Here is a 13,967-nt window from a genome sequence, read left to right on the forward strand (position 1 = left end):
GCTGTTAGAGTAGACGTTTTAGTGTCGCTTGAGCTTATGATGAGGTAGCTGTTGGATATCCGGACGTGGAATAGGAACTTGGTAAATCCCCGGAATTATGCTCTTGGTATCGGGTTGAGTTATTGAGTCTTAACCCGGTTTGTAGTGTAAATGGGTCGTAGTTACCCACTTGTTGTGTATTGGGTTAGAAGGTGTCGAATTGAACGATTTAGACTTGGTCATACGTTAAACATGTGTTTCATTGTATATTGGGTACGTTAAAACCAATGTTAAACGGATCGTGCATTTTGATGTATTTAACTTTGTTTATATATAAAAAAAAATGTTATCGTTTTCGGGTAAACGGATTTGGGCTGTTTCATGCTTAACAATCAGGCAGTACATAACATAAGCCCTGTACAGCTAATCGGGTCCAAAAGCATATTGGATCTCGAAATTGATTATGGCCACCCCACGATTCTTAGATTGTGATCCAGGTCTGCACGATCCATTAACTGGGGAGCAAATAATCAGTCGGCAAACTACCCCTCAAATAGTACATTCTACCTGCACTCGTACGTATATACTTCTTAGTCAAAAATACGCACGAACACCTGGCATTCTGGGTGATGCCCGAGTTCCCGATGTCTGAGGTTTATTTGTGATGGGGGTGCCAATATGCGCGTTCACATGAAGATTACTCATTAAAAAAAAGACTTATTCAATATTTACATATATGGAGTAATATATTTTCATATTCAATTATGCATATAAATATATATATATAGACACATACACTCATTATTAAGTAATTACCATATTAACTATTAGACAAAAATGATAAGTAGTAATCAGGGGCATTTTTGTCCTTTCACATTTTTCTTTTTTATTTTTTTTACTTTTTTTCCCTTTTCGCAAGTAAATCCTCCAACCTTTGTTCAAAAATTAAAACCGGCCCCCAAACAGGGGGCAAAGTATAATCATTTTCATAAAAAATCTTAACTAAACTCCACACAAATATCCAACGGGTCATATATTCTCGCTCGCAACGAGTTAAATTTTTCCGACAACATCGTTAAACTCGAAATAATTTTAGGAACACAATGTCACTAACTATAGGCAAAACGGACGCTTTTTAAAAAACGATAAATAGTTGAGGTACTTTTCATACACGTTGATTTTGCATTAAATTTTTAAAAGTCGACAATTCCATAGCGAAACGCGGAGATGTAAAATAAAATTTAAATCTTTGACGGGTTATACCTTTTAGTTCGACTCGAGTTGCGCTTCAACGACATGATCGTTAGCCACGAAATAATTTTACAAACTAAACGCAATAAAATACATTAAAAATCGAACCCCAGCACGAGATAACTAGTTTAAAATCTATTAAGCTAAAAAAATCACGGACTTGTAGATATATCAGATATTTAGATTTAGATATTTATTTTAAGAAAGGAGGAAATTTACATTTAAAATAGTAATATAGGTTTGTTTTTGTACAATAAACAGGGAACAGGTCACTCCCGTAATTACAGGGAGTCCATCATCTTTCACTTTCAGTCTCTTTTTTCTCCTGTTTTCTCACCGCCACTTTTGCACCCCCATTTTAATTCTTATCGCAGCTTTTTACCCACTCCCATCTCTTTTTTATTCACAATATTTTACTATCCTTTTCATCATTATTATTATTATTATTATTATTATTATTTTATTATTTATTATTTATTATTTTATTATTATTATTTTCTACTAAAATTTAAATCCATAAAAATTCAAGTTTTTTATTTTATTTCACAATGTGTTACAGTATTTTCTTCATCTAGCCAGTATGCAGTGTTTTTACTAACAAACTATTTTTCAGTTAATGTGTTTATTTTGTTGTTGATTTTAGATTTTAGATTAGACTTTTAGTATTAGTATAAAATTTTAGTATTAGTATAAAATATAAAATATAATGTGTGGTTTAATCGATTTAAACACTATTTCCGACGACGTTACGACGTCGTTAGTTCTCAACTCATCGTCATCGTCGGATTCTAATTACGCATCTCCGGTGCAAACTTCCAGTTCTCCGGTCGAGTGTTCGTCAGCCTTATGGCACGCTTGTGCTGGACCGACGATTTCATTGCCGAAAAAAGGAAACGTCGTCGTTTACCTACCACAAGGTCACCTCGAACGACAACGTCCGATAAATATCTCTCCCGTCCTCGCCGGCGCTAATCTCCGTCCACATGTATTTTGCCGTGTTATCGACGTTAAACTTCATGTATAGATCGTTACATATATAAATAGCTTGTTTACTTAAAATGATTATTACATAGGATTTCGAGTTTTTGGATAAATTTAATTATTCTAATTTTTAATTTTTTGTTAAATTAGGCTGAAGAAAGAACTGATGATGTGTTCGTACAACTTTCACTACTTCCTGATTCTCAGGTAATCTTTCATTTTTTATATTAATATATATTTATATTTTATATTTATATTTATATTTATATTTATATTTATATTTATATTTATATTTATGTATGAAAGTGTTTGTGTTCCAATTAGATTGTAAGAATTTTCTAAATGGTGAATTATGTATTTTGAAGTGATTCTAAGATAAATTTAGTTAGGTGGATTAACAAGAGGCAAGTTTTAGAAAGTTTTAGATCGTACCGTACGTATTTAACTAGTTATTAACTAAAGCTAAGTTGATTTAATTAACAGGTGGAGAAGGAATTGAGTGAATCAGAAGATGAAAATGGAGGTATTGATGAAAAAACCTCAACACCACACATGTTTTGCAAAACCCTAACAGCTTCAGATACAAGCACACATGGCGGTTTCTCTGTTCCACGTCGCGCAGCAGAAGACTGCTTCCCTCCCCTGGTACATTTCTCTGTTTACAAACTAGGAATGTAGATTGTGGTTGTTTATTGGAGTCAAATGTAATTGATTTTCTCTTGTCTGGTCGTTATGGTGTGGTCGCAGGGCTCTCTTGTGCTCTCTTGTGACGCCTGAACTTCATATATCATTCTTTTATTATTTTTAATAATATAATATTCGCCGGATAAACCCTTTACCCAAAAAAAAAAAAAAAGTATTTCACATTTTTCAATTTTGGGTGTTTGGTTAAAAATGATTAGGTCATTATATTATTTAAATGTGATATACATTTTAAAAGTAGATTATTCAACATCAGCTTATTAGCTAATTGTATTATCTACATATAGCTGTTTTAATTTTGATAAATTAAATTATTTTGGTAGGATTATAAACAACAGAGGCCTTCACAAGAACTTATAGCTAAAGATCTTCATGGACATGAATGGAGATTTCGCCATATATATCGAGGCCAACCACGGCGACATTTGTTAACAACTGGATGGAGTGCCTTTATAAACAAAAAGATGCTTGTTTCTGGAGATGCAGTCCTTTTTCTTAAAGGTGATGATGGAGTATTACGATTAGGCATTCGTAGATCAATTCAAATGAAAACCGCACCTGATCTTCGGCCCAATGATTTTGACTTTGCCAATGTCGTCAATTCCATATCTAGGAGAACTGCTTTCAGTGTCTGTTACAATCCAAGGTATATAAAAAGCTTACTCTCGAGTTTCGACCATGTAGTTCACTAAATAATGGAATTGTGATCTATAAATCTTGTTTACTTTTGGCAGGTGTGGTTTATCGGAATTCATTGTACCGTATCATCGGTTTATGAGGAGTTTTGGTAGTAACTTTGAGCCGGGAATGAGGTTTAATCTTCGTTATGAAAAAGAAGATGCTGCAGAAAGAAGGTGTTCTGGGATCATTACTGGGATGAGTGATATTGATCCTGTTAACTGGCCTGGATCAAAATGGAGGTCCTTAACGGTGAGTTTTTGAACCTTTCAACAACAACAACAACAACAAAACCCAATACCACATAAGTGGTGTATGGGGAGGTGAGATGTAGACGATCCTTCCCCTATCCGAGAATAAAGACAAGTCATTTCTCCACTCAGAGTGAAAACACTCTCAAAAGTAGAGAAAATCATCTCTCTCCCAGTTCGACAGATAGAGAGATTGCTTCCAAGTGGACCTCCTGCCAATAAGTAGGAATAAATTAAAAAACAAAACAAAATTAAATTAAGACGCCATGAAAATGGTAAAATCAAATTTTCATGGGTTTTAAATCCTGCATGAAATTTAATTTGGGCTCTAAGAGTCAGTCAAGTCGCCAATAAATCGTCGTTTGCTAATGTTTTATCGTTCCTGAGGTGATTGCTTGTTTTTTTTTTTTTTTTTTTTTTAATATGTGAATTGTAATTATCAGGTAAGGTGGGATGGTGGAGACGTTACAATGCAAAACAGAGTTTCACAATGGGAGATTGAGCGGTGTAACTCGGTTTCTGGATCTAGCAACATTTTGTCGCCCGTGGCGAAAAGGTTAAGGACCGATTTTCCGACTATCAGACCCGAGTTTCAAGTCCCTAAAGGTATTTTTTCAGAGTAATATCTATTTTTATTTCCTCTAGTGAAGTGCATAAAGTTACAGGGTTGGAAGTGTCCAAAGGGGTTGTAACATGTATCATTTTGGGTACATACATGACCGTCTCACTTAGGTATGTTCATCGGTTCGGTTGATTCAGTTTTGAAAATTTTGAAGGTAAAATCGAAAACTGAAAACCGAAATCGAACTGAAAAACTAATTCGAATTCGCATTCGATTCGGTTTCAGTTAAAACCTAAAACCAAGAAAGAAAAAAAAAATTAAAACCTAAAACCAAGAAAAAAAAAATCATAATTTAAGTAAAATAATCGTAACAAATCGATTTTAAATTTGACTTTTGACTTTAAAAAGCATCTGTCGTCGTCTATATATATTAAAAATGTTAACTAGTTCGTTTATCTTCTCAGATGGTGCTGGAGGAGCATTAGACTATGAGAAATCTATGAGACATCAGAAGGTCTTGCAAGGTCAAGAAATATTCTATTATAATGGAACTTATAACGGTGTTGGTGCCCAAAACAAGCGTCCCTCTGAAGCCATTGCGTATCATTGGGGGTCAAAAAACACCATATTATCATCCCCTTTAAAGAGCGATTTTGGAAACCTCGTTGGCTTTGGCCATGGTGAAACATTAAGATCCAATGAGGTCTTGCAAGGTCAAGAAATAATTATGAAACGTCAAAATTATAAAAATGTTTTGCCCTCAACACCTTTTATACAACCGTCATATTCGCCATCATCTGTATTACATTTCCAGAATGTAACCGTTCAAGCTCCTCATTCTCATCCCGTTAACGTTACCAATAATTTAGGGACACCTAATTTTTCTAGAGGATATTTGGGGCAGCATAACATTAGGCCACAAGAAGCGGTCTCAACGTGTAAAAGAAGTTGCAGACTCTTTGGTTTTTCATTGACTGATGGTACAAGTCAATGTTCATCTCCCTATGCTGAACAAGTTCATCCAGAAAGGCCAATAATGACTGCAAAATTAGGTGGGATTTGTGTTATGGTAAGTTAACTCTATGCTTGTAAAGTTACGTCTAACTTGGTATTTACTTTTTACAGGGAAGGGTTAAAATAGAGAATGGCATCTTACAAGGATTATGAAGATAATTAACATATTTAAGGTTTGAAATTTACTGGTTTTTTCTAATGTGACAGAATTTTCATGTTCTGAACTTAGCTATGACAATATGATCTTGTTGCAGGAACAATAGACCCTTGCTAAACGGACTATGGAATGGTTTTTGTGCTCGAGTTTAGGTAAATGTTGTAGGTATTTCTAGGTGTAGTGAGGTTGAGTTAGAGATTGCAGCCTTAAAAAACAAAGGGCTGCTGAATCAAAGATTTGTATTTTCATTTGAAACAAGATGTTTTTGAATTCTCATCATTTAGTGGACACGGCAAGTTAACGAGTTGTAATTCCTTGCATCCATTAATTTGCTTGAAATCCAAGGAACCAATGAGAGCGCGAAAATTACATGTGATTGAAAAAAAAAAAATTCAAAAAAAGTTTTTTTTTCTGAATTTTTTTTTTTCGAAATTTTTTTTTTTTCAAAATTTTTTTTTTCGAAATGTTTTTTTACAATCAAATGTGATTCTGCTGTCAGATTCAATCACCAGTGATTGTACAATTCAATCACATGTGATTGTGCAGGTAAATCAAATGTGATTATAAAAAAAAAATTTGAAAAAAAAAATTCGAAAAAAAAAATTAAATTTATTTTTTATTTTTGAAAAAAAAAACTTATTTGAATTTTTTTCAATCACATGTGATTTTTCTCGCCACATGGTGCGATCTCATTGGTACTTGGATCTCAACTTAATTTATGGATTCAAATAAATAGCATGAATTGATGTGTACTTTAGTGGTTTTAGTTTACTTAATTATTTGAAAGGGAATAAATATTTGGTCAATGTAAATTAGATCAAAACAGGCAACTTAATTAGATCAAAACAACATCAAGATCAGTTTAAAAAGCTAGAGGGGTAGCATAAAACAATAAATCATTGGTACGATGGAAAAAGATCATTTCTGAGACTCCCCACTGAAGCAGCAGGAGCTATAATTGGCTGACGTTTATGGCTGACTGATACGGAATTAATCACTTTCCCCCCGTAATTCTCAATTTAGAGAATTTAAAATTAACAAATTGATTTCATACAAGAGTTTAACAAGATCTCAACCCTTGCCAACAAAAACATAATCAAGAAAAGTTGTCTTCAAAGAATGCTATTAAGAATGTGAAGTTAAAGACAAAGCGGGGTGAAGATCTGAACAACAAAGAAAGTGCTTCAGATCAATAATCAAAAGATTTCTAAGTAATCAAGCATTAATGTCAAAATTGAAGATAATCATGTTTTAAGACCAAGTCTATCATCACATCATTGTGTTGTTTATTTTTCAATTTGCAGAACTTATTATTATTAGATGGACTCCCTATTAGACTAGTTATAGATTACATGTATTATTATTGGCTCATGTTCTATAAGGGCTCATTCTAGCCTATTAGGTTTTGTAGTTACTTATCTCTATTTATTGTAACCGATCAATTGGGAAATCAATAACAAAACACCTTTACCTGCTTACCTGATTACCGATTAACATGGTATCACATCGCCAGGTCTTATCTTCTTCTCCCTAACCCTAATCGCCTTTTACTGCTTCCTCTTCTTCCTCACGTCATCTTCTTCTCTATCATGGCAACCACTCCAAATTATGACAAACTTTACACAGTAACCTCGATACATCTCCTAATAGTCTAATACCCCTCAAACTCGATCTCACGAAATTGAATTACACCCACTGGAGCACTCTTTCACAAACCATTGCGCAGCCTTCAATGTTGCAAGCTTTCTTGATCAAACATCCACCTCAGACCCGCCATCGGAAGAGACAAAAAAAGTCGATGCTGTCGTATTAGGCTGGATCTATATCACCATCTCCAAGCAACTCTTGGAACGCCTTCTTAATACTCAACCGAAATCCTCATATGAAGCCTGGGAATTTCTAAAAAAAGTTTTTCTAGATAATAAACGCTAAAAAACAATTGTACTCACCGCTGAACTTCGGTCTCTAGATATGGGTGATCAGATCTTTATATTCACTGTCTCACTGTCAAATCTAGTCTGACACGTGTACGTGATGTGTGTTTTATACTCTAAAAATAACTAGTAAATATCACCCAATAATTATCACACAATACAGGCAACTAGTCCCGATCGTATAGCAATTTATAAGTAAAATTGACCAGTTCGTCCACAGAGAGTAGTTTTATCAGAAACTTTAACTTGTAATTATTCTACTAAAATTAAGGTTGTTTTGTTTAGAGTTTAAAAGCGTAATAAAATGAATTAAAATCAATAAAGACAAAGGTATCCACTTAGATTCAATTACTTCGGATCAGGATTGCTGTTAAGTTCATTTCAAACAATTGTAATGGTGGTAACACTATGATTATCTCTCGATTCTCACAGATTATCAACTAAATCATTAGCCCAACTCTCGTTGATCCTAATTCTCTAATCTAGTTACAATGTATTAAACAATATATTAATTTGACTTGAATTGCTTAAGTCTCCCTAAGAATTCCACAATTACTAAGTTCTATCACAGTTTAGTTACTAATTAATCAATTATACTGGTCTCCCGTATATAATCAACCAAAGGCCTAAGTTATTCACGTTCAATAAGCTAGTAAAGATCACCACTTACTCAACTCTCGTTGACTAGTTAATAATCCGCGCAACTTCAACTAATGATAAATCACAATAACAGTCGTTCTTAGCCAAACAATACATGAAATAATAAGATCTAATTATTCTAATCATAAAGATAGCAACCCTTCACCTTAGTTCAATCATCTAAGTGACTACAACTAATTTAGCTACTCATGATAAAATAAAGAACACAAGACCATGCAAAATAAACCATTGAATCCATTAACATAAATAAGAATAGAAGTAATAGCAAGATTAAACTAACCACAATTGTTGTTATGTTGCAAAGATAATAAAAAATTGAATGAAAGACTTGGAAATTCGTACCCTAATGGCTGGAACAATATAATTCATAATTAATAAACTGCATATCCTAAAAAGGGTTAAAAAACGAGTATTTATACTAATCAAAAAATCTGAGTTGGCTGCTAAATCTCGCGACCGCATTAGAGGAATCGCGGTCGCGAGCCTTCATCTCAATCGCGGCCGCATCACACTAAATCGTGACCGTGAGATTGCCTTGTTCCTGTTTCCGAAGTTCTGTTAACGTATTCCGAACGCGAGACTTTTATCACGAGCAAAGGTCAAACTCCCGACCGCATTAAGGTGAATCGCGGCCGCGGGATGCACTTATTCGACCAGTATTTTTTTCTGTGTTAAGTCTTCACTTGGTACTCCGTTTCAGCTCACAATTTCTTCTTCAAAACAACAGAACTTTTAACCAAATAACTTCAAAAACCATATAACTCTTCTAACCATTTCATAGGAACGTTTCAACTAAAACATTAACATTTCCTTCACGATTTCCTCAATTATTAACCAAAACTCAATAGAAACTAACCGATATTGCGAGTAAAAATATGTATGAACGGAGTAATATCAAAATCCCCCACACTTGAACCTTGCTTGTCCTCAAGCAAGTCTATCTTCAAATAATAATAACTCGAACAAAGATAAACAAACTTGAACAATTCTTCAAAAGTAATGGAATCAAGAACATACCGATATCATCTTCAAAAATCATTAACTCCATATCGTGTAGTCTTCACAAAATTAGTACAAGGCTCAAGTCTTCAATCAAAACCATCAACATTGAACACCTGTTCAAGCCTAAGTCTACCCAACACAATCATTCCCCCCGGTCAAAGTCAACTACATCTTCTAAAAGGTCATCAAAACATCAATCATCAAGTAAATACTTTTCATATATCAAAAGTTAACCTCCTTGACTTTGACCAATTACGTAGGATTCACGGGATAGCCATTGACTCAACAAATTACCAATCAAAATCACCCTCAATATTGTTAACAATTTACTCAATTTCACCAAAATAAGTTCAAGGTATCAATCAATATGTATCATGAATTATAGTCACCTTGAAAATCATAAAGTATAACCAAAATGAGTAAAACTTTAAGCATCATAAAAATTACCATTCATCAAGTGTACGCCTCCAAAAATATGCTCCTCTAATCAACCCGTATTGGCTATCCCTTTTTCACCTCCATGCCCCCAAAACACCAATAATCGTCAATTCCAAATATAACCGTCAATTCCAAAATCTGGGTTAAGGTGGGTGCGCCAAAGCGTAGGGGAGTGGTTACCCCTATCTTTATGGTCAATCCGGGCACATGATGACCGGCACTCATCAAGCTTTCTATCACAACTCTATGGTTTCTATCATAGTAGGGCGAAGGCGTTGACGGAGGTTCGTGGAATTAGTGCCCCACGTGGCTAATTAAGAGGTCCATCAATTTCATGATTTAGCTCAAAAGCCGGTGTACATACAAGCATTCTCGATTATGGGACAACTGCACGGGTAGTTGCACCGAAGCGAACTACCTTGGGTGTAAATTTTTCGGAGGGTCTATTGCACGAAACCTGAAAGACTTTACTTTCAAGCAATGGTCTTTTGAAACAAGCATAACTTGTAAGACTTTACTTACAAGTTCGGAAGACTTTACTTCCTAAGAACAACATGAGAGGACTCGATTCTCCCGGAAGTGTTTAAACACTTGTTTATTTAATTTAAGGTCCTTGGACCTCACTTCCCACGCATATAGCTTTTATGCTAGTTTTAAGAAAATGTAGGAAGCAGATACTACATTCCCGTATTTTAAAGGTTACCATGACTTTTGACCATGGCATGCGCTGTCTAAGCAAACGCTAGCACGAAGCCATTGCTCTTACATAAAAAGACAGCACGGTTGAAACTCAAGGCTCCTCTTCCCACAGTACGATGCATCGGTATAATACATCGTGAAATGAAGTATTAACCAATGTCAGTATGAAATGATGTAGATTAGGAAGACTCCTACACCAAGTAAGACGGGCATTCGAAAGACTTGATTTCCTTTATGGATGCACTTGAATCATCCAACAATTTTTGAATTTTTTTTTTTAAATCCTGGAAGCCTTTGAATGGAAGACTTTGCTTCATTATTTTTTTTTTAACAAAAACTTAATCAGAAAGTCCATAAAATTTTCAAATTGGCGACAAATGTCCGTGAGGATTTATCTTCCCCCCCCCCCCCCCCCCACACACACACACACTTAAGATCATGTAATGCCCTCATTAACATGAAATCAGATAAAAAAGATAAATTCGAGAGGACAATAGCGAAAAGGGAAAAAGAAAAATAAACTCAGAATTTTTAGATCCGGAGATCATGGAGAGACGGTGCACGATGGCGCTGAACTTACTGCCAGCATAAGAACATCGGCATCCACTCGAACACCAATCACACAATAATCATCAAATGCAATAAAAATTGTTGAACTTAATGCCAGTCTTTGAAAAGTAAGAGCATGTGAAGCATCCAACCCTGCAAATGTTATACTCCCTCCGTCCCAATTTAATAGTGTACAGACAAAAAACACACATTTTAAGAAAAAGTGACTGTCACATGTACTTTTTGTCTACTTTTTCCACACTTTCCAGTTTTACCCATTACTTTTTACCTGTACTTTTGTCTTACTTAAATAAAGCAAGGTTATAAAAGTACTTTAACTAATTATTCTTTTCCATTTATGAAAGTGGACTATTAATTTGGGACGGACGAAAAAGGAAAGGTGAACTATTAATATGGGACGGAGGGAGTACAAAACAAAAACGCAGGAGATGGGGTGGTACCACCGAGGTACCTAAACGCCCCATCATAAAGTATCAAAGTACAAAGTTGTAAATAAAAGTTATTACAGTCATCCGAAAATACTACGAAAGAAATAAAATAGTTTTAAACCAACACACACAAACGCGCACACATGCGCGATAACCATCATTTCAAAAGCTGCTCAAAAGAGTCCCCAGAAGGACCCATCACTTAGTCCCGGGGTTTGCTGATCCTGGTTCTGCTGCGGGTACTGGGCCTGCTGGTTCATAGCGAGTTGGTGAGCGGCTTGGGCCTGAGCAAGGGCTGAGTCCTAATCATAAGAAGGCCTAGGCATCCCCGGGCGAACCTAATCAGTCCAACCAGGACCAACCGGGCATACGAAGTTCTGCAGATCCTGGCGGTAAAGATAAAAAGAATGCCCATACCACTGCATGTTCGCTCGAATACCCGCTTGGTTATACCAAGTCCGATCATTATCCACATCAACATGCTCACGTAACAACCTATTCTGTTCATCATAATACGATCTGTCATCCCTACGATGATCATCAACATAAGTCCTCAAACCCTGAAACTGCCCATCACTGTATATCTGCATTATACTAAACTGATTTGTAATAAAGTCACAAGTCAAACCAGTGGCACTAGAACTCTCAGCCTGAGCCATCTCTGTATCCGCCGCAGGAGGGTCTTCCGCTTCGGGATATGTCAAATCACCCTCTTCCAGCGCATGAGTACCCATATACCTAACAAAGCGATTTCTCTCACGTACCAACACCATACAGCCTTCATAGAGTTGAGCACCAACTATCCTAAGCTTAATATCTGTTGTGATATCCTCCGGATACACTCTCCTTGTCCCCTTAGCTGTAGGAGAACTCCCAAAAACTCAGCCAACAAAGTAACATAAACACCCTCACACATCGGACTGTTCGGACGAAGACCCGAACTTTGCATGCAAAGAAACTCAATGACACAGTAGGGAATGTTGACATAACGCTCCGGATCATGAATACACATAAGGTAGAAAATGTCCGGAATGTTGACTTTCTCAGTATTATGTCCATGCCGAGAAATGGTATGAGAGATGAACCGCTGAATAACACGAAGACGAAAATCCTTGATCTGAGTGTATGAACTAACACTAGCCACCAACCTATCTTTGTTTGAAATCAACTTCCAATCGGCATGCTTGTCACCTTTTCCTGTATAAATATCACCTGAACCCATATAATTTTTGAAATGAGGGGCCCTCATCTCATCAACAGTGTAAATACTCATAGCTGCGGCAACCTCACGCAAAGTCATAGAGTGAAAATTCCCACCAAGTTGAAAGGTAACAAAATCTTTAGTATCAATATCACGATTTCCTCAATGTAGGAACAAGTACTAAAGAACTCGAAACACCAAACCTTATAAATCGGACGATCCAAATGGAAAAAATTAACCCAATCATTGTACTGAAACTCATTCCCCCAGTCATCAACATAAGTTTGCACTAACTTAGCTCTTATCTCATCCTCGACACCAACCTCGGCCAATGGGGCCCAATCAGGATAACGAGGAGCAATGCACTCATGCTCATGAAGCATTTGCAAAAGGTTCATTCGATGATAATAATTAGGCACCCTATGCTCCCATCTCTAGAATGGATGCATACGGTCCATGATTAGGCACTCAAATGGATGAGGAGGGTGTTGTTCATTCTCATCCGCCGCAGTTGATGCGGAAGGCTTGCTTCGTTTCAATCCTTATAAAATATCAAACAACCACAAAACAAAGTTGCACAAAACCATTAGCGTTAGTGAAACGTATAAACCTCATGTCAACTTTATTCTCAAACCCTCACTAAATATGTAAAACAATAACTCATGAATTTTAGCTTGCAAGTGACCTTCAAACAAATCTCACCTTTACTAACCAAATTTCAAACAAAGACTTAATCCAAAGTAATGAACTTAATCATCAAAGTAAACAAGTACTCTTAACTTGTATGAACTAACTTAACAAAATAACATAAGGTATACTTGACACATTTTTCAAACATTATACATGATAAATATATAGGAAAAACAAGTCAAGCATATAATCAATCATAAACAGGAAGTCAAAATGAGTCAAACTCAGTCAACACATCATAAACCCTAGATTGCTCATGAACCCTAAAATCAAAAATTTAAACAATTCATCAAGACATGGGAATTTCTACAACCAAAACAAGCATATAATCATGACGATTCCTCTAATGCAGTCGCGAGATTTAGCAGCGGCTAAGATTTTTGGATTAGTATAAATGTTGGTCTCTTGATAAACAACAGGAGTATTGTAGAGGGGGGTGAATACAATTCTTCTTTAATTAACTTAAGCAGTTTAGACAGTTTAGTATTCAAGGAATTAAATTAAATAGAATCAAAGGTAATTTTTCAACGGTTTATTCTTTATTGATTAAATCACAAAGAATTATAACTATCCTCGGTGAAATGATAGTTGGTTGATACAGATTTACCTAAGTATAGCTACAGAGGGTGTTATAAGCTATTACATGTTTTGGACTCTAAATAAACAAACCCACATCACTAGTTGTTACGATAGTGGATACATCAATTTATAGTAGTCCTATTAATCGTGTAATTGTTCTATTGTCCACTGGTACATAGGATATCTGTACT

At 35.5% G+C, this 13,967-nt stretch overlaps 1 protein-coding gene across 1 annotated transcript; it reads left to right on the plus strand.

The window, feature by feature from the left end:
- Positions 1 to 1,927: 1,927 nt before the first annotated feature.
- LOC139897368 (auxin response factor 15-like) lies at positions 1,928 to 5,932 on the plus strand. The gene is made up of 9 exons (XM_071880063.1): positions 1,928 to 2,248; positions 2,362 to 2,418; positions 2,695 to 2,856; positions 3,237 to 3,559; positions 3,648 to 3,843; positions 4,286 to 4,448; positions 4,869 to 5,456; positions 5,530 to 5,591; positions 5,673 to 5,932. Exons 1-8 carry the CDS (start codon positions 1,937 to 1,939, stop codon positions 5,538 to 5,540), a joined length of 1,812 nt encoding a protein of 603 aa, XP_071736164.1. The 5' UTR covers positions 1,928 to 1,936; the 3' UTR covers positions 5,541 to 5,591; positions 5,673 to 5,932.
- Positions 5,933 to 13,967: the final 8,035 nt, after the last annotated feature.

This window comes from Rutidosis leptorrhynchoides, chromosome 3 (genome assembly GCF_046630445.1).
Source record: "Rutidosis leptorrhynchoides isolate AG116_Rl617_1_P2 chromosome 3, CSIRO_AGI_Rlap_v1, whole genome shotgun sequence".
Classification (NCBI taxonomy): Eukaryota; Viridiplantae; Streptophyta; class Magnoliopsida; order Asterales; family Asteraceae; genus Rutidosis; species Rutidosis leptorrhynchoides.